This window comes from Didymella exigua (assembly GCF_010094145.1).
Source record: "Didymella exigua CBS 183.55 unplaced genomic scaffold M421scaffold_45, whole genome shotgun sequence".
NCBI classification, from domain to species: domain Eukaryota; kingdom Fungi; phylum Ascomycota; class Dothideomycetes; order Pleosporales; family Didymellaceae; genus Didymella; species Didymella exigua.
In genome coordinates, this window is record NW_022984819.1 from 133,520 (window position 1) to 154,844 (window position 21,325).

Consider the following 21,325-nt stretch of genomic DNA (forward strand, 5'->3'; position numbering starts at 1 on the left):
CGTATCAATGCAAGTCACATTAATCACCACCCTCTTCCACAGGCAGTGAACAAAGCAAGCAAGCTGCGTCCAGCAGAACAACTCGAGCTCTCAATAAGCAAATCACGAATTTGTAACGAACGCAGCAATGTGTACTCAAATCTGGACCGTGTATATGTGCATACATGCAAATGTCACCGGACCAACGGTCAGCAAGCATATGAAGCGTTGTAGGGCTAGCGCCTTGTTGCTCGGGTGGTAACATGAGGACGCCAGTTCGCAGGAAGTGTGCGACATGCACTTCCGGCTCCCTACAATATCAATGTGCGCCACACTATTCAGTCCCACCTCATAAGAATACTGCGAAAGCAGAGGAGGGAGAGGAAGAACAGATCGAGGAGTAGAAAGAACAGCTTGAGAAGGAAGCTAGCTAGAACTAAATCGAAATACTCCCAATATACAGACGATCTCTATCGCTGATTCATGGACAGAAACTCTGGGGCACGATGCCAGTGATGAATTTGAGGTGATCAGAAGCGTGCAGCGAGTGCCTTACTAGTGAACCTACTGCTTCCGTCATCGGGGCAGCGTTGCCCATGTCCGTGCGCGTAATGCGCGGATTCGCGTACCGGTACCGGTACCATGTCCGTGCACCCAATACACGGAGTCAACCAATGCACGTGGTGGTTGGGTTATTACGCGTTGAAGTTTGGTGTAGATGTTGTGCTCCGGGCGTTGTGCGCACGGACACGGTACCGGTGCGCGCACGGATACGGTAGCCGAGGCACTAGCTCATCGTGGGCTATTCACCCAATCGTCGGCCATCTCCGCCGGCACGTATACATCTTGCCCTGCTCTCTCATTCTCTCTTCATCGAACGCCAAATCGCTTCCCACCATGCGCCAGCAATCGCAAGAGATATACAGTATGTGGGTGGAGGGCAAGGAAGTAGCGGGCAACGCGGAACAGTCAGTCAGCTAGCCCCTCACTTAGTACAATCCCACATTCTGACTCTGTCTTAGAATTGCGATTAAGGATCCTGCAACCGGAGAAATCATCGCTAGTTGCCATGCTGCGTCTACTAAGGATGTCGAAAATGCTGTGAAGATTGCGGAGAAAGCTTTCAGATCTGGCGTATGGTCAAAAGCTCCGCGCCATGTGCGGGCAGACATTCTAGAGAACATTGCTGAACTCCTCACAAAGCGCATGGCGTTCCTGATCGAACTTGAAGTACAACAGACTGGACGAGCAATCCGAGAGATGAATGCCCAGGTGCCGACTCTCGTAAAGTGGTTCAAGTACTACGCCTCGCTTATCAGGATCGAGGAGCGGTCCGTCCTACCGACAATTGGCAAGCTCCACAACTGGATCGACCGCAAACCTCTCGGTGTTGTTGCGCAGATCACGCCTTTCAATCACCCTATGCTCATTGCTGTTAAGAAGATTGCGCCCGCCTTGGCTGCTGGCAACTCGATCGTTCTGAAGCCAAGTGAGCTCACGCCACTTACCAGCATCGAGTTGGGAAAATTGTTCAAGGATGCAGGTCTACCGGATGGTGTTTTCAACGTACTTCCTGGCGATGGTATGACCACTGGCAAGGCGCTTGTTGAACATCCACTCATCAAGAAGGTCGATGTCACCGGCGGAACTCCTGCTGGTAGAGCCATTGGTGCGATTGCGGGTCGAAACCTTGCTGCTTACACCGCTGAGCTGGGTGGCAAAGCCCCTTTGTTGATCTTCGAGCAAGCGCACCTTGACCTCGCTGTAAATGGCGTTGTGTTTGCAAGTTTCATCGCAAGCGGTCAGACCTGTGTAGCAGCAACACGCATTATCGTGCAGAACAGCATCCTCGATCAAATGGTGGAAAAGTTGAAGAGCAAAGTGCAGAGTATCGAGAAAAGAATGGGATCACCGAAGAACGTGCACTCAATGATGGGACCTCTGATCTCTGCAAAGCAGCTGGTCAATGTTACTACCCTAGTTGATGATGCTGTGAAAGCTGGTGTCGATGTGGTCACAGGCGGTCAGAGGATGATAGGAACTTCTTCACTTGACAGCACCGACTTTTCTAAGGGCTACTTCTTCCCGCCTACCATATTGAAAGATAGCGCAACGCAGAAGATCGTCGATACAAGAATCTGGAAAGAGGAAGCATTTGGACCCGTCATCGTAATTGTTGGCTTTGACAAAGAAGAGGAAGCTCTTGAGCTTGCTAACGACAGCGAGTTCGGCCTTGGCGCTGCGGTCTGGACGCAGGATCTGTCACAAGCCTTCAGAGTCACCGAAGGTATCGAAAGCGGCATCTGCTGGGTCAACACACATCACCGCAACGATCCTAGTAGTCCGTGGGGTGGCATCAAGAGCTCGGGTGTGGGAAGTGAGAATGGCATCGATGCATATCATGCATACACCTCGGCGAAATCTACCATCGTCAACTACGCCACAGCAGAAGAAGGGTTGATAAGCGACGACTGGTTCAGAGAGGGTACTGGTGAAGTCCGGTATGGTTGAGCTGCCATAGTGCTGCACAAGATAAAATGTGATACGGTGCCGAAAGAGATTGAGTCCATCGTCTCCCGATTTGCAAGGTCAAGTAGTGTGTCAATGTCTTAGGTTCCAAATTCGTGAACTTGCAACACGCAAAGTTGTGCTATGCACCCCTCTGTACTAAAGAATAGCACGAAGGAGAAGTTAGTAACATTGCTAGAGAACCGTAACAGCAAATATGATATGTTTAAGCTTCAGCAGGAAGGTAAATAACGTATTCCACAGGCGAGCGCCGCACCCCACCAAACTTGCGCACCTCTCTCATCTCAACGTACAATGGCTTAACGCAGCGCTACTCTATTGGCTTCAAATGAAGCAGACGTTCAGCTTGCTATCTCCTCCATCAGTTCCCATCAAATACAGAGCAATTACAGGGCTGCTACTATCTTTAGCCTGTCTGAACTAACAATCCGCTGCCAACGCGCTAGTATACCTACCTAATGTAATTGCCAGCCTAACTTAAAGAAGCTTACTAAGCTAGAGGAGTAGGTGATTATCTACTATATATTGGATCTAGAGTAACGTGGATTTGCGCCTACGTACGCAGCTGTACGTGATATGGCTGATAAGCTGCTCGCTGCGCGCGGCAGAGGACGCATAGGAGTTAACTAGCTATCTACCTTTGTCAAGCGTACAGACAGTCTCACAACGCGTTTTAATCAAGCGTACAATAGACAGAGAGCTCTATGCAAGGATCTAGCCCTAATTAGTTAGTAGTTTAAGCTTATAGAGCAGACAAAGGCTAGGTACAGCATCTATAATAATAATATCTACAACTTTAACAAGGCAGGCTTTATAATAGGCAAGATCACAACTTAGCTTATTGTAATAGGGTTAGAGAGGAGAGATTAGCTAAAGGCTATTTAGCTAGGCAATTACAAGTAGGTAATATTAATTACTGCAATTAATGCTGCTAGCTAGTTAGTACTACTACTGTTCCTTATCTTTACTAGCTAGTATTATCTATCTACCTAGTATAAGGAAGTAGAGACCCTACATAACTAGGTAATTATAGTTAGTAAAAATAGCTAGACAAATAATAAGCTAGGAGTAGAGTAGCTAAAGCACTTTAATACTTATATAAAGACTTATGTTATTAGTGTATATTACCTACTTATCCTTAATAGCTATAAGAGCTACTACTCTCTTAAGTTTTAAGAGCTCTATAAGAAGAATAATATCTACACACTCTACATACTGCCTTACTTATCTTATCTACTTTAGCCTCTTAATATTAGCTACTTCTTGCTATTAAAGCGTGTGTACAGCTGTAAGGTTAAGAGCCTAATCTACTACTATATTAACTATATTACTAAGCTTAAGTTTCTGCTAGTATTTAAGGCAGCCTCTACACAATTATTTATGCTAGATAATATCTGCTTAGTATTTAGAGGCGTAGGCCTTGTTCCTCTCTAGGCAGACGTTGTTCTATTAAAGCTTAATGTGCAGCTGTCTACGCCTACTATAGTTGCTCTGCTAGAGGCTCTCTAGGAGGCTTGTACACTAAGCAACATATATAAGCTTAAGGCTTAATTAATATTAATATGTAATTACATACACTAGCATAAGAGCTTATTACCTACCTTAATTATTAAAGTAATTAACTAGCTTAAGAAGGGCGCTAAGATTATAATACTCTTAGCTAAGCTAATGCATAATTAGATTACTAACCTTAAAAGAGCTAATAAGGCAGCGTTAGCACGCAAACAGCGTAAGAAAAAGCGTATATAGCAGAGTGGGGTCTTAACAAAGGGAGCTGGAGAGAATCTACTTGCTTAACGTAAGGCTGACTAGCAGATTGCTTGTGAGCAGCGTCAAGGAGGAGATCAATTAGGCCTTAGCCGCCAGGCTCTAGCGCGCTGCAGGAGGTGCAGAGATACTGACTATAACTTATGTACGTGCAAAGTAGATACTTAAGATACTGCTTTATCTACTATATTAATATATATATAACGTAGATTATCACCGAGCCGGCCATATCACTAAACTGGCCACTTTCTCTTAGCACAACCACCTTTTACCCTAACATAACATGCCTTAATAATAACAGCTTTAGAATACTACTAGAGAAGGTAGAGTTATCCTTGCTATCTAGGCCTTCTTTGCTAGCTAATTTCGCAGTATCTGCAGCGCTGCTAGAGTATTAAACATACCTTACTAGCAGGTCTCTAATTACCTTTGCAATATTATGTTTTAACTAGACATACGCGCTAATTGCTAGAAACTTACTATACTAGAGGAGCAGACAATTATCTAGTATATGCTTAACCTTAATTTGCAAGGATTTGCGCCCTAGCTATATAAGGTGGCAGATATAGCTAATAAGATACTTAGTGTGTGTGGTAAAGAGCCTGTTACTAAACTATAGGCTAGCAGGCTTGTAACGCGTTTAGAAAAGCTTAAAATAGCCTTTAATTAAGCTAAGGATAGATAGAGGATACTATAGGAAGATCCTAAGATAATTAGCACGTAGTTTAAGCTAGTAGAGGATACTTAAGTTAAGTATAACGTGCTTCACAAGCGAGCGGCGCACCCAAGCGAGCGGCGCACTCTCCCCACCAAAACGCTTGCGCAGCGACAACACGTAATGCCTCAACAACACCAAACCCAGAGACTCTTTACTGAAGCTGACGTACAGCTTGCTATCTTAGATCTTTAAAAAGAGCAGATTAAGAGTATATAGCTTGCTAAGAAAGTCTATAAGGTCCCTTAAACTATAATACAACAATAACACAATAGAACATGCTCTTAACACAATTGTGAGCTAAAATTAAAACGCCTTACAAAGCTAGAAGAGGAGGCAATTATACAGCGTGTACTTGAAGAGAGTTTATATAGAATACTGCCCTTAAAGGTGCATGTACGAGATATAGCTAATAGACTGCTAAGAGAGCGTGGTGGGAAGCCTACAGGCAAGAACTAGGTTGATAACTTTATTAAGCGTACACTAGAGCTGCAAACGCGATGGAGCCGTCCATATGATCGCTAGCAAGCTGCCTGCAAGGACCTAGCGATTATCTAGCCATAGTTTAGCCTAGTTTAATCAACAAAGGCAAAGTATAGTATTATAGATAAGGACACCTAGAACTTTAATAAGTCTAGCTTTATAATAGGCAAGATATCCTCTTAGCTTATTATTATAGGCTTAGAGAAACCTAGGAAATAGAAGAAACTACAACCTAGCAATTACAAGTAGGTTACCCTAGTATAAGGTGTTGCTGTAATAGGGTATATAATCCTACCCTTCCTTATCTTTACAGGCAAGGTCCTTATCTCCTCCTAGTTTACTAGTCTACCTCACAACTAGGTTGTTATAGTCTCTCCTACTAGCTAGACTAATAACAATATTGCGCTAGCGTTGTAACGGTCTAGACTCTAGAGCTAAAGAAGAGCTAGAGCTAGCCGGTTACATTAGCTTAGCCGGCTTGGCTAAAGCTGGATATATATTATTTACGCAGTTAACTAGACGTCTAGTTAACTTGTGCATGCTTTTTAGCAAAAGTGGTTAGGAAGTAGATATCCTTTATTGGCCTTTGGCCAGACTACTACAAGCGTGGCTTAAGCATTTCGACGTCCATACAAAGGCGTCCTCTGCTGGGGCGTATAGGCTGCTCATTATTGACGGTCATGAGAGCCACTGCTCGATAGAATTCCAGGACTACTGCAAGGAGAACAAGATTATCACTCTCTACATGCCACCACACTCATCACACATCCTGCAGCCTCTTGACGTTGTCCCCTACTCGCTGTTAAAGCGCCACTATAGCAACAGGATCTTGCTCTTAGCACGCAGCTACATCTACTATATTAATAAAGAAACCTTCCTCCTAGCCTTTAAAGTAGCTTTTAAGAAGACGTTTACACTAGAGAACATTTGCACAGTGGCCAGAGCTTGTTCAGCCAGGTGATCGCGAGTGGGTTACTGTTCTCCAGAGCATCTGCGCCGCTAGGTATGCAACCCTGCCTTTCATTATCTACAAAGGACGCGTCCACATCTCTACCTAGTATAAGGAGACAGATATACCCTACAATTAGAAGCTCTTAGTCTCTAAGAATAGTTAGATAAATAATATACTTAGCCTTTAGTAGTTAAAGTACTTTAACACGTATATAAAGATGTATTAGGAAGGAGTGTACAGGTTGCTTATCTTAGATAGCTATAAGAGCTATCTTAACTAGGAGTTTAAAGACTATTACCTAGAGAACTAAATCCTTACTCTCTATATACTACCTTACTTATTATACATCCTCTAGCTACTTAATATAGTCTATTTCTTACTATTAAAGTGTAAGTACTCCTAATATATTTAAGACTTAGCATACTAACACATCTTCTATATAAATAAGGAAGCCTTCCTACTAGCCTTTAAGGATATATTCCTTAATATATTTACAAAGGTTAACTACTAAAAGGCCTTTAAGGTATTAGGGCTTGTTCCTACTAATATATAGGTAGTGTTAGAGTGCCTTAAAGTGTAGCTGCATACCCTACTAGTAGTACCTCTACCTAAAACACTATAGCAATCTAAGACGCTAAGTAATACACACAAGTTTAGGTCTTAATCTAAGCTTATAAGTAACTCCTTCTAATAATTACTAAGTGTAGCATAAGAGGGGTTCTTAAAGCTTATAAAAGGAGCTAAAGAGATACTGCATAAAAACATCCTTATTAAGGCCTGTGTGCGAGAGCTTAAAGAGTAATTAGTAGTAATAACTAAGAGAAAATTGCGTAAGAGAAAGCAGATTTAGCATAGTGGCACACTTGAGTATGGCCTAGCAGCATTGCAGGTAGCTGCTGAGGCGTGTGTAGCAGCTTAGCCATCTAAGAAGACTTAGGGTGGAGGTAGTTAACTAGGAGCTTAGTCAACTATTTAGCGCTGTAGGAACTACAGCAAAACTAGACATAATACACAAAAATGCTAGGAGGGTGCAGAAATATCTTCTAAATCTAGTATAAGCATGCAGTATGCTAGGTCACTATTTAATAGTAAGTAGTTGTAGTTGCAGTAACTTGTGTTAGTCGTGCTAAGAGAAAATGGCTAGTTTGGTGATATGGCTGGCTCAGTGATAATCTACGTTACCTACTATTCTTAAATAATATTCTTGTATTTTCTAACATTTAGGCTGCTAGAGCCCTAGTAAAGAATCTTAACTTAGTGTCTTAGCAAGGAATATTAAGCTTAAAACCTTTCACACTTAATTACTATTCTATTAATAGCTTATTTTAAAGAGAAGACTTAGTAGTATATTAATATAATAGAAGTATAGTTTATAAAGCAGAGCTACTATTATAGCAGGATCAGGAGTTGTTGTAGCTATTGCAGCTGTTAAGACTGTTAGAGCTGTTAGCTTAAAATTAGCTAGACATTAAATGCATATTAAATAACTGTTATAGGCCTATAAGTCCTACTATTGCCCACAGTACAATGCCACAATTTCCTGATTTCGACAATGGAAAAACTTTTCCTGATGTACTATCTTACTTATCACACATCTTCTAGCTACTTAATATAGTCTATTTCTTACTATTAAAGTATAAGTACTCCTAACGTGTTTAAGACTTAGTATACTAATATATCTTCTATATTAATAAGGCAGGCTTCCTACTAGCCTTTAGGGATATATTCCTTAATATATTTATAAAGGTTAACTACTAAAAGGCCTTTAAGGTATTAGGGCTTATTCCTACTAATATATAGGTAGTGTTAGATTGCCTTAAAGTATAGCTGCATACCCTACTAGCAGCACCTCTACCTAAAACGCTATAGCAATCTAAGACACTAAGCAATATACACAAGTTTAGGTCTTAATCTAAGCTTATAAGTAACTCCTTCTAATAATTACTAAGTATAGTATAAGAGGGGTTCTTAAAGCTTATAAAAGGGGCTAAAGAGATACTGCATAAAAACATCCTTATTAAGGCCTACATGCAAGGGCTTAAAGAGTAATTAGTAGTAATAACTAAGAGAAAATTGCGTAATAGAAAGCAGATTTAACATAGTAGCACACTTAAGTATAGCCTAGCAGTATTACAGGTAGCTGCTAAGGCGTGTGTAGCAGCTTAGCTATCTAAGAAGACTTGGGGTAGAGGTAGTTAACTAGGAGCTTAGTTAACTGTTTAGCACTGTAGGAACTACAGCAAGACTAGACATAATGCACAAACATGCTAGGAGGGTATAGAAACCTCTTCTAAATCTAATGTAAGCATATAGTATACTAGGTTACTATTTAATAGTAAGTAGTTGTAGTTATAGTAACTTGTGTTAGTTATGCTAAGAGAAAATGGCTAGTTTAGTGATATAGCTGGCTCAATAATAATCTACGTTATATATATTATTATAACGTTGTTAAGTTAGACGTTAAATAAGGTGCGTAAGTTTGGTGGGGTGCGGCGCTCGCCCGTGTGCGGCGCTCGCCTGTGGAATACCCGTGGCCGTGCGGCCGATGAGCCAGTTCAGCCGATGAGCCACCCGGAATATCACAACATTGAGATACCCACAACTTCAACGCGTCACAACTCCACCACTATAGATCTAATTTAAGAAGTAATTAAATATTTAGAATTACATAACGTACTCCACAAGCGAGCTGGCCACCCAAGCGAGCTGGCCACTTTTGCCAAGACCACACCAATACTGCACCTACTTTGCAACATTACAGCACACAACTATAATATATTATACTACAAAGAATACTAAACTAGTCTGTAGTACTCTGTGTATCTTTACTGCATGTTCGCGCGTTGTGCCCTGTCTTGCTACATGTGCTACAGCGCCTTAGAGACTGAGTGCTCCTATCAACACGCGACCTCTTCTTTGCCTTCTTCCCATTACTACAGGCCTCAAACTCCTTTAGAGTAGTCAGCCACACTCCCTCAGCAAAGACTAGAGTCCCCTCTTGCTGTAATCGCTTCCTTTTGTGTGATTTACAACGTGTGGCAGCCTCATTGGCTGCCTGTAGGTCAGCAACCTGGTTGCGCACTAAAACCAGTGAATGCGCCATCAGCTCTGCGCCTTTAGTGAGCTGATTAAGAGCGTTAACCATAGACATTGGCGAGCTATTAGCGTGTCTCTAAATCCTCTCTCAAATCAGCTTCAATTAAGACCCAAATTCCAGGGTGTTGCTTAGTGTTTTAGACTCCCACGTACTGTTGTCCACAGTAGGTGGCGTTGGCGTGCGCAGCCGTACTTCAAGCTTCAATAGCACAGCCTCTAGGTTAAGTGGGACTAGGCCAGCACCTCTGAATCCCCCCTGGATGTTGCTCTCTGTGATTGAGGCGTCAAAAGCTGCTTTGAAGCACGGCAAGAACTCAAGTTTGGTGATGCGAGTAATCTTGCTGCGCATCAGCCGCTCGGCTTGGCGGCCATAGGCCTTCTTCAACGGGGCAAAACAGCCTACGTCAAGTGGCTGCAGTAGGTGCGACGAGTGTGGAGGCATACACAGGGTAATAATCTTGTGTTCCTCGCAGTACTGGTGGAATTCGACTGAGTTGTGGCTCTCATGGCCGTCCAGAATAAGCAGCCGATGGCTGCTAACAGTGCGCGCCTTTGTGTGCTCATCAAAGTGCTTCAACCACTTAACTCCAAGCTTGTTGTTAGTCTAGCTGTTGTTAGAGACATTAAGAACCTAGTTGTTAGGTATACTAGGCTCCTTGTACCAGGCAGAGAGGTGGTGCTTGCTAGAGAAGATAATAAAGGGTGGGATAGACCAGCCCTTCGCGCAGATACCTTGGATGATACTGGTCCACTCTTAGTCGCCCTGCTGCACTGCCTTTAGTCTCCCTCAATGCTTAGAGCCTGTGACAACAGCTCCTGTTAATATAACACCCATTATAAAGCTAGACTTGTTAAAGTTGTAGGTGTCTTTATCTTGTATACTATACTTAGCTTTAGTATTCTCTACTAGTTAGAACTAGTCCCTAATCACCTTAGGATCCTCACACAGAGCTCTCTTATAGTTATACTTGCAATTAAATTTAACTTTAAGCTCTGGCCAACGTTTTACAAAGTTGGCAGCCTAGTTCTTGCCAACGTAGGGCTGGTGGTGCTTAGCAAGCAGAGAATTGGCCATATCCTCCACATCAGCAAGCTGGGGTGGGTATCCTCGCTCGTCTAGCTTCAATACATGCTGGACAATCACCTCCTCCTTAGTACTAGTCATCCTTATTATGTTAGGCTTGCAATCGCGTCGTGAAGAGGTTCTAGTAAGGCGCGTGCCTAGGGTGCTTCAAGAGACCTGGTATATTGCTGCAGCGCGTCGCACGCTTAGTGTCGCGTCTTGCTGGATAGCCTGGAGGGCAAGCTGTATATATGTTTCATTTAAAGGCTTTTTTACGTTGTTGCGTTGAGGCATTACAGGGAGAGTGAAGTTCGGTGTGGTCTTGGCAAAAGTGGCCAGCTCGCTTGGGTGGCCAGCTCGCTTGTGGAGTACGTTAACGTAGTTCACAAGCGAGCGGTCCAACCCAAGCGAGTGGTCCACCTAACAGAGTTAAGATGATTGCAATGCATATGCTGCAACACCACCACCACTTACTGCAATTTGCAGGTGATAGAGATACTATTTAGACTCGTCGCTATTAGATGCATTGATAATTTCAACTGCACAGGTGCGAGCATTGTGGCTAGTCTCTCCACAACGTCCGCAACGCCTCTGTGTGCACACCTTCTTTGCAGGCTCTCCGCCCCCCTGCTGCCCACTACCCTCCCTTTCAGCTATTAAATCAGCTACCTCACCTACCGTGAGACTCTCTGCTGCCCAAATATACTTCCTCTTTCAACCTCTAACCTCTGTTGCTATCTCTACTGCCTTGCGAAGCCCTGCTATTTCCTGTCGCATTAACACGCTATCATGCCCTATCTGTGCAATGCCCTTGTTCAGCTGCTTAACTGCTCTAAGCAGAGGAGAAACTGGGGAATCTCTGTGCAGTCGTACACGCTCACGAACCAGCGTTGACTGAGCCTCTATCTCACAGAGGTTGCTTGGAGTTTTCAATTCCTATGGGGTGTCCTCTGGCTTTGGTAGAGTTGGCGTACAAAGGACCACATTAAGCTTTGATATTACTGCCTCTAGGTTGTCTAGAACTAGTCCAGCGCCCCTAAAGCCTGCACAGATGTTCTCCTTTGTGATTAACCTCTTAAAAGCTGCTTTAAAGGCTGGTAGGAAAGCCTCCTTCTTAATCTGCTTAGAGCCATACCGTGCCAAGCCACTGATCTCATCACCATATGCCCGCTTCAAAGGCGAAAAGCAACCCACATCAAGTGGCTGTAGCAGGTGCGACAAGTAAGCAGGCATACAGAGAACAATAATCTTCTCTTCCTCACAGTGTTTGTGGAATTCATGTAAGCTGTGGCTCTCATGGCCGTCCACAATCAGCAGCCTGTGTGCACCCACCTTCCAGTCTTTTGTATGGGTATTAAAGTGCTTTAGCTAGGCAATACCAAGCTTATTTAACGTCCAGCTATTAGGACTAACCTTAATTACCTAATCCTAAGGTAGATTGTAAAACTATAAGGTAATAAGGACCTTGCTAGGGAAGATAAGGAAGGGTAGGATAGCCCATCCTTTAGCGTTAACTCCTTATATATTAGTGACCTAACTACAGTTCCCTAGCTGCAGGCTCTTTGTGCTACGCTTCTTAGAGCCTGTAAAGACCATCTAGCTATAGATAACCCCTATCATGAAGCCTGTCTTGTCAAAGTTGTACATATCTTCATCTGTGATGCCGTACTTAGCCTTTGTGTTAGTAACTAGCTCAAACTAGGGCGTTATAACGCGTGCATCTTTGTTAAGGGCTCGCTGGCGATCATATGGACGGCTCCTTCAAAGCTTGATCTTAGGCGTACGCGTCTTGAAGTTGTCTACCCAGTGCTTGCCAACAGGCTCTCCACCGCGCTCAGCAAGCATATCATTAGCCATATCTCGCACCATAGCCTTTGTAGCAGGTATTCCTCTTGTGTCAAGCTCAAGTATACGTTGTACAAGGGCCTCCTCCTCTAGTTTGCTCAGCTTCTTTAAATTAGGCTTGCGATCGCGTTAAGAGAGGGCTCCTTAGCGTTGTTAGTAGACAGTAGTTTAAGGTACGCTGAAGGCTGCAATAGTGTGTCTTTTGCTCTTGTCACAATCTTTAATTATAGCTTAGATAGTAAGCTGTAAGGTCCCTTTAGTATAGGTTAATTGCACGTTGCGTTGGGATGGTATTGTAATGCAAAGTAGTTATTAGGCTATCATGGTTGGGATGGACCGCTCGCTTGGGTTGGACCGCTCGCTTGTGAACTACGTTAAAGCTAGAGATAGATTTTTATACTGCTAAGTTGCAAAAATGTTTAGAGTTGACTAAACAACGCTGTTGTAGTAGCATAACTGTTATACACACTTAAATGCAGAAGAAGCGCGCTAGTAATAGTTACTTAGCCTATAACAGGAGGAGGTACTTGTTAAATACATAGAAAGATGCACAAGAGACAGCTTGCCACCTATTAGAAGCATGCTGCAAAATTTCGCCTCTGTGGTTACAAAGTAGGAGGTCTCTAAGAGCTAGATTACTTAGTTTCTGCATCACTACGCTAATAAGCTTACCACTAAATAGACTACTAGGATAGATTGTAAGCGCTTTTTAGCTAACAGCAAGCACAAGTATAAGCTGTACTTTAATCTATTACACTCTAAGATGCGTAAGCACAGTGTTAATAAGCACAACACGTACAATATAGATAAGAAAGGCTTCTTTGTTAGCATTAATAGTTACACTAAAAGGATAGTCTCTAAGGCAATTTAGGAGTTAAAAGAGTGTACTACAGCGCTTAGAGATAGCAATAGAGAATAGGTAACGCTGCTAGCTTGCGTATGCGCCTCTAGAGAGGCATTACCACCCACTCTTATCTACTAGGGCACCTCTAGGATTTAATTAACCTAGGTTAACAACCTTATTGCTAAACAACACTAGATTTTTATCTCCTACTTAGCAACAGGATAGTTAAACAATAACTTAGGGCTTACCTAGCTTCAGCAGGTGTTTAATTGCTATACAGCAGCTAAAGCTCACTGTTAATAGTGGCTTCTGATCCTTAACAGCCACAGCAGCCACCTCACGCCTAAATTTCTAGAGTATTGCAACGCCAAACATATCCTCCTTATAGTCTTTCTACCTTATTCAACTCACAGCTTGCAGCTGCTTAATGTTGTCCTCTTTGCGCCGCTTTCAAGGCACTACACTAAGAAGCTCACCTACTACCTCTAACAAACCTAAGGCCTTACAAGGATTACAAAACCTAACTTCTACAGCAACTTTTGGCTAGCGTGGAGCGCTATAATGACTTTAGAGCTCATATTAAAGAGTTTTCAAGCTACAGGCGTGTGGCCGATGGATGCGGACGCTGTACTGAAACGCTTCAACAACCACCCACCACAACAAGACGAAGACGCAGAAATTGGAGAGCATGGCGAAGTCGATAGCTGGCCTGAGCTGCGCAAAATTTTTGACGCTGCAGTTGCTGACAAGGCCAGAATTGAAGCCAAGCAGCTGTCGCGGAGCCTCCACTCGCTACAGGTAAACAGCGAGCTTCTTCGCACTTGAAACGAGGAGCTACAACACAAGCTCAACGTCATTAAGAAGCGCCCAACGCAGTGGACAACACTGACTACACAAGACGGCGACAACTGGCACGGCGGCGCTGTCTTCTACAGTCCTAGGAAGCTTGCCCGCGACCGCGCGCGCAAAGCTGCAGAACTCAATGAAGCCGCGCAGCTACAACTCCAAAAATCTCGCGATAGAAAGGCAAGGGTGGCAGCAACAGCTCACAAAAAGCAGCAGCAAGAGGAGGCAAAGTTTGCTTGACAGCGTGCTGCTGAGGAGCGTCGCAAGGCGAAGAAAGCACAAGCTGAAGTGCTGGCTGCCAAACAAGCGCTTAAAAAGCAGCAACACAACGCTCCAATTGCTCAAAAATCTCACAATACACTTAAAAAGCGTAAGCGAAAAGTCTCACACAGTGCTGCAAAAAATCTGACAAAGCGTTGTTGTGTTGTGGCTGGTCAAAGTCGTGTTGACGCTGCACTGCCAGCTGCGTCTCCCCCACCCAAAATCACTGCGAGAGGCCGCAACTTGCAGTTACCAGCCAAATATAAATAGCACAATTGAAGCGCAAGGCTCTATATAGCAATACACCAACATTTCTCGCGATAACATCTTTTAGGTGTGGCTCTACAGCTTCATTTTTCTATTGTCAATATCTCGTTGGGGTGGCTCATCGGCTGAACAGGCTCATCGGCCGCACGGCCACGGGTACGTTATACCTACAGCAACTTCATCAAAGCGTTTCGCATCTATAAGACGTCGACGGGAGCGGTACCAAGACCACCTGAGTTGGCCAATTGCCGTTGCGACCGGCAGAAGCATGGTGGCACGCATGACGGCGCTGAGCAAAGCCAGGTAATAGTAACGCATGTGGTGGCTTCATCTCGTCACTTTGGCTGGTCAACACGCCATTAACACGATCGTCGTAAAAAAGAAGTACAGTCCGTGCGCAGTCAACGAGCCAGTTCAGTCAACGAGCCACCCCAAACCCCGCTGCCACATGAACCCACCCAACTTCAACGCGTCATAACTCCACAACCATGGACCTAATTCAAGAAGCAATTAAATATATTAAATTGCGTGAGGCTAGAGATAAATTCTTGTACTGCTAAGTTGCAAAAGCATTTAGAGTTAATTGAACAACGCTGTCGCGAAGGCACAAGGGTGCACAGGGCTCTAAGGACACATAGGCAGCTAAAGACTAACAAAACCTTAACCCACAATAAGAGGATGAGTTGATTAGATACATAGAAAGGTGTACAAGGGATGGTGTACCACCTACACAAAGTATTTTGAAAAATTTCGGCAGCGTGGTTGCGCAGCAAGAGGTCTCCAAAAGCTGGATTACCTGGTTTTAACACCGCCATCCTGACAAGCTCATCACCAAATATGACACTAGTATGGATTGTAGGCGTCACCTGGCTAACAACAAGCATAAATACAAGTTGTACTTTAACTTGCTGCACTCTAAGATGCAAGAACATGGCATTGACAAGCGCAACATGTACAATATGGATGAGAAAGGCTTCTACGTTGGCATCGCCCACCGCACCAAAAGGATCTTCTCTAAGGCAGTTTATGAGTTAAAAGAGCGTACAGCAGCAATAAGAGATGGCAACAGAGAATGGGTAACGCTGCTGGCTTGCGTATGCGCTTCTGGAGATGCATTACCGCCCGCTCTCATCTACCAGGGCACCTCTAGGGTTTAATTAAGCTAGGTTGACAATCTTTTAGCTAAACAACACCAAATTTTCGTATCCCACTTAGCTTCAGGATGGTTAAATAACGCCTTGGGACTTGCCTGGCTTCAACAGGTGTTCGAACGCTATACTGCAGCCAAAGCTTACCAGCAATGGCGCCTTCTGATACTTGACAGCCACGCCAGCCACCTCACGCTAGATTTTTTGGAGTATTGTGAAGCCAAACGCATCATGGTTATAGTGTATCCTCCCTATTCAACCCACAGCTTGCAGCCGTTAGATGTTGTGCTCTTTGCGCCGCTTTCAAAGCACTACACTGAGGAGCTTACCCAACGCCTCCAGCGAACCCAAGGCCTCTCAAGGATCACTAAACGCGACTTCTATAGCAACTTTTGGCCAGCTTAGAGCTCTACAATGACTCACGATCTTATATTGAAGAGTTTCCAAGCTACAGGCGTATGGCTGATGGACGCAGACCCAGTACTTCAACGCTTCAACAATGGCCCACAACAACAAGATGACGAGCCAGGAATTGGGGAGCAAGGCGACGGCGATACCTGGCCTCAATTGCGCAAAATTTTTGATGCTGCAGTGGCTGACAAGGCCAAATTTGAAGCCAAACGGCTGTCCCAAGGCCTGCACTCGCTGCAGGTCAACAACAAGCTTCTACAACTCCAGAACGCGGAGCTACGCGCTGAAATCAACCTCATTAAGAAGCGCCTGACCAAGTCTACAACACTAACTACACAAGAAGGCGACGATTGGCACGGCGGTGCTGTATTCTACAGTCCCAGGAAGCTTGCCAGCGCGCGCGCGCGCAAGGCCGCAGAACTGGACGAAGCCGCGGAGCTACAACTCAAAAAAACTCGCGATAGAGAGGCAAGAGCAGCAGAAGCAGCTCACAAAAAGCAGAATCAAGAAGCTGCGAAGGTGGCTCAACAACAAGCCAGAATTAAGCGTGATCGCGAGCAGAAACAGCGCGCTGAGGAACGCGCTGCAGAACGGGCGCTTAAAAAGCAACAACAACAAGCTGCAACCACTTAAAAAAGCCACAATACAGCAAATAAGCGTAAGCGAAAAGCCTCACACAAAGCAGCAGAAAATCTAGCAAAGTGTTGTTGTGGTGCGGCTGCATTAAGTTGGGTTAACGCTGGTCCGCCTGAGGCGTCTCCCCCACCTAAATTTGGCAGAAACGGCTGCCAACTCAAGACGCCAGCGAGATTAAAGCAGTGCAAATGATCTAGAAGCTTCTTTATAGCAATACCTCAAAAAATCTCACAAAAATAGCTATTGTGTGTGGCTCAATAACCTCATCTTTTTGATCGTCCCATATTGGTGGGGTGGCTCGTTGACTGAACTGGCTCGTTGACTGCGCACGGACTGTACAGCTACAATCGCGGCAAACAGAAACAGGGAGAACATGCTCGCGAGTGCTTCTAGAACTCAAAATTTGTGAAAGCTTTGTCGTAGTCCCAACCAGGCTTCCTGATACTGCGTCCCCAGATTCTTGGTTATAAAGATGCGATCGTAGGATATTGACGGTGCGTAATCTTGAGCAGTCACGATGAGACTTCTGACCCACTATCACAACCAACCAGCCTGTCTTCGGACCAAAGTGCTTTTTCGTAGCAATATTTCGATAGAGAAGCTAAAAGAAAGGTACCCGAGTACCAGCCACATAATTTCCGAGGGGAAGAGGTCGAACTCAGCGCTTACGATCGGGAGTGGACCAGGACAAAGCCTGCTCTATACCAGCTGTACCTATGAAACTATGGACAACAAGACTGACATATAACTCCCCAGTCATCAAGACATCGGGATAGTAAGTATCTTCATGCATGCCGAGCAAGTCAGCAGCACACCATTTAGGCTGTGAAGGCTGGGTAGTCAGCCACATTCACTGTATGCTCACTCGGAGTCGCCAGATGATCCGGCTTGGTGCAATTGGACCAGTAACGATCCGTTGGACATGTGAATCGTATGGCGAATAAAGCTCGCAATCTTTGCTAGGATCGCCACAAAGTTTTGGACCCCACGCGGCCCGCTACAGCTCGTTGCCATACCTTGAAGCCGCACATAGTTCGGGATGCAGCAAGACCTCCCATCAGCGAAAGTTATAGCGATCGAGCCTTGTCGCCCCGGTATAAAAGGAGGCTTTGTTCAACTTGAAGAGCAGTGAAAGCCGCGGAGTGGTGTGTAGAAGCAACGGGTTGTAAGGTTGGACATTTTGCGAGGCGCGAGCTAGCTCGAATTGGGGACAGCCCAACGCATCTCCTCGCAAGCACAAGGACCTTGGGAGGTAATGCTACAACAACGTCACGACATAGCAGTGAAAACTCAGGAGAACGAGAACCAGATATAGGCTCAGACTTCTCATTCTGAGATGTCGCTGTTCATAAATGATTCAGCGATATCGGATAATGCACTCAGGTATCTTCGATCACCAGGCTGAGCCTAACATTCGATATTCAATGATCTACTTCGTCCGTGACTTTTCTTTCAGCGACAATTATGGAACGGGCGTATGTTCTTACAATGAAGAACGGATAAGCGATGTTGTCTGATATTTGCTTGGAAGTTACGCGTTCCCTCACCCCCTTCATCGAGATCCCGCAGCTACGCCTGCTGCCCAGCTTCTGGGCCAACAAGATACTAATGAACGACCCGACCAACCAGATGTAAAGATTTGAGACATGTCTTCTTTTGCAAGTACTCGTATATGCTGGCTATTGTCCATTATAGCATGTTCGATCATTTTCACAGACTTCCCGGATTCCACCCATCAACTGCGAACAACCCGCACTGTCCAGTCCTACTGATGTCATTGTTACTAAGTGTTGACCTATAATGGGCCTCCTTCTTAAGTAATGGATTGCGGTCGCACCAGCTGCGCTGTCTGTCGTCAACTTGCATCGTACTTACACTCTCGTGAAGCAGCCGGCATACGTTTACGTGATGTCATCAAGGCATTTCGAGTCCTCCGAGATTCCGAGAGCTTTCCTTACATTCTGATTGCCAAATCATGCCTAGATCCCGCTCCACCCCTCTGATGCCAAACGCTAAGTCTCAACAGCGTCAAGTGCAGCCATCACGGTACCCACGAGTCTCCACCCGGACCAGAGAGACAGGATTTGCAAAAGAAGAAGCTTGAGAATGCTTAGTTTGACTCTAATAGAGTATATCTTCATCTGCAAAGAGCACCATGGTATATGGAAGCTGTTTCTCAAGCTCCACTGCTGGTAGCAAATCCCATGCAACTCGTATATAATACACTGCAATCTTCAACATTGCCTCCAGTCGCTTAAAAATTCTGCACTAGACACATAGAAGCAGCTGTCTGTAAAGACGTAGTCGAAGCTGTATGGTAGAGAGAGCAATAGGTGACAATTGCATCTTGCGCAGAAATGGTGTTCAATCACATGTATTACTTTTCATATAGCTACAACATCATCTGATCATGGTATCATCGCTAATAACAAAAGAACTACAACTCATCGTGTCCAGCGCCGCAAGGCTGGCCATGGTGGTCATGTCCGCCCTTATCAAAGCGCGCCGCAAACCGCGCCTTGCCAGCATCCCTCTTCCTCAACGTAGCGTTAGGCCTCGGAATACCATCCCAGCTCATTGAATACTTGGCCACTGAGTTTGCGATACTCTGGGTGTTGAGTAGGTACGCGTCATGGTTCAAGTTGTTAATGTCATCGCACTTCTGGTGGTAACAAGCATCGAGCGCAACACCCGCCTCGCCACCAAACATCTGCGCCTCCTCCTCCGTCTTCAGGACCTCAGCGCCGGTGAATAGGCCGCCGGAGGGGATGCCATTCTCAAGGAAGGCGGCATAATCGGAGCGCAGAGTGAACAAACTCGGGACATGAGCCTCACCGTTCGCCTCGTAGAACTTCTCGAAGTCCTTCTCGATGGTGTCAGAACCCGCGGGGCCGGAGAAGTTAAAGGCACTGCCATCGCCGTCGTAGATGCCGTAGACGTAGTTCGGCGACGCGATCATGTCGAAGTTGAGGTATGCGCGGATCTTGCTGACCTCTTCTGGACCTCCGGAGATAGAGCCGTTCAGTGTCTTGAGGTAGTGGAAAGAGCCCAGCTTACCGAACTCTTCTGCGCCCCAGAATCCGAGACGCACGGCGTTCTTGACTTTGTACTTTGCGAGCGCCTCGGCGACAACGAGAACGCCGATTGTGCCGGAGCCGTCGTCGTTGATTCCGGGACCGGCGTACACGGAATCGGTGTGTCCACCGATCATAAGGATGTTGCTCTTATCTCCACCCTTGGTCTCGGCAATCACATTGTAGTTGGTGCGGTTCTCGCGGATTGTGTCGATGAAAAGGGTCGCGGGTACAGCGGTGCTGTTGCCCACCTTGGCAAGGAGTTCGTTACCGATCTCCTGCGTAACACCAACCACAGGCGTGTAGTCGCCGTCTCCACCGAGAGTTCCGGCGAGAGGCTGAGCTGGAACGTTGTTGTAGATGATAGCACCGGAGGCGCCGGCAGTCTTCGCGTTGGCGGCTTTGAGGGCGAAGGTGCATGTTCCACGCGAGATAAGCGCCAAGTTGCCAGAGACGCCGGCGGGGTAATCAGCAGCATCGCAGCCTAGGTTGTTAACTTTGACGAGGTTACCGCCGACGTTGTTGGCGGCAGGGCCGTAGGTGAGGTAGTCGGCCTGTGTGTCGGCGCCGGCAACTGTGAGCTTGACGGTCGCGGCAGTGAAGAGCTCAACGAAGGGCTGCTTGTAAACCTCCCAGTAGTCATCGCCGTACTTTTTCAAGCTGTCGTAGAGCCATTCAGTGGTGCTGGGGTTTGTTAGCTGAGATATCTGCTAATATATTGTTATGTGACTTACGCGTTGTGACCGCCGCCGCCGAATGCTCGGTTTCCACCGTATTTGTCGGCCATCCTCTGGAGCTTCTCAGAACCCTTGATCAGATTCTTGAGCTTGACATCCTTGATCAAGTCCTTCTGGTTGACAAATTTGTTAGGCTTTGCAGCGCTGACAGAAGAGACCAGGCCGGCACCGGCAATGAGCAAATCGAACCTCATCTTGACAATTGCAAAGCTTAAACGAGGAAAGAGCTGCTCATCCTAACCAGAGAACATAGCATCATATATACTCCTCGCACTCGGCCCAAGCAACTCGTCGCCCTCTCAATTGATGCACATCGCCCTCTAACCCATACAGGCAGCTGCTATCCAATTCCCAACGATCTGTCCCTCAGGAACGAGACGCAGCGGCCAGTGACCAGGTGATAGGTACTTGAAGTCTTGGCTGCGTGATGACATGTGGCCTACTGTGATACATGGGGAAGGAGATGAACGTAATTTATGGGCGGAGACTTCTAGCTCATAGCGGACCGTTATCGGGTGGACCCTGATTGGGAAGGAAGATAATGAGCCAAGAGGAACATCCCCGCTCTTGTGCTTGCAAAAGGGCTTGGCTCTTGAGCGCCACAATCTGCGCAGACGAGGCACGAGCCTTTGTCGGGATTTGACGCCATTAGGGGTATGGAGGGATCGTTAC

At 45.6% G+C, this 21,325-nt stretch overlaps 4 protein-coding genes across 4 annotated transcripts; 3 read left to right on the plus strand and 1 right to left on the minus strand.

Annotated features, from left to right (window-relative positions):
- Positions 1–809: 809 nt before the first annotated feature.
- On the plus strand, positions 810–2,736 carry M421DRAFT_425378 (betaine aldehyde dehydrogenase). The gene is made up of 2 exons (XM_033594059.1): positions 810–947; positions 1,002–2,736. The coding sequence occupies exons 1-2, from the start codon at positions 877–879 to the stop codon at positions 2,488–2,490; spliced, it is 1,560 nt and encodes a 519-aa protein (XP_033444131.1). The 5' UTR covers positions 810–876; the 3' UTR covers positions 2,491–2,736.
- Positions 2,737–14,359: 11,623 nt separating this feature from the next.
- On the plus strand, positions 14,360–14,650 carry M421DRAFT_74249 (uncharacterized protein; the record flags this gene model as incomplete). The annotated part of the gene is made up of 1 exon (XM_033597019.1): positions 14,360–14,650. A coding segment is annotated over one exon (291 nt), but the record flags the coding sequence as incomplete, so codon positions are not given.
- Positions 14,651–15,941: 1,291 nt separating this feature from the next.
- M421DRAFT_425384 (uncharacterized protein) lies at positions 15,942–17,022 on the plus strand. Its single transcript, XM_033594060.1, has one exon. The coding sequence runs from the start codon at positions 16,210–16,212 to the stop codon at positions 16,837–16,839; it is 630 nt and encodes a 209-aa protein (XP_033444133.1). The 5' UTR covers positions 15,942–16,209; the 3' UTR covers positions 16,840–17,022.
- Positions 17,023–19,200: 2,178 nt separating this feature from the next.
- On the minus strand, positions 19,201–21,127 carry M421DRAFT_425386 (Zn-dependent exopeptidase). The gene is made up of 2 exons (XM_033594061.1): positions 20,651–21,127; positions 19,201–20,600 (listed from the first exon to the last, which is right to left on the minus strand). The coding sequence occupies exons 1-2, from the start codon at positions 20,845–20,847 to the stop codon at positions 19,280–19,282; spliced, it is 1,518 nt and encodes a 505-aa protein (XP_033444134.1). The 5' UTR covers positions 20,848–21,127; the 3' UTR covers positions 19,201–19,279.
- Positions 21,128–21,325: the final 198 nt, after the last annotated feature.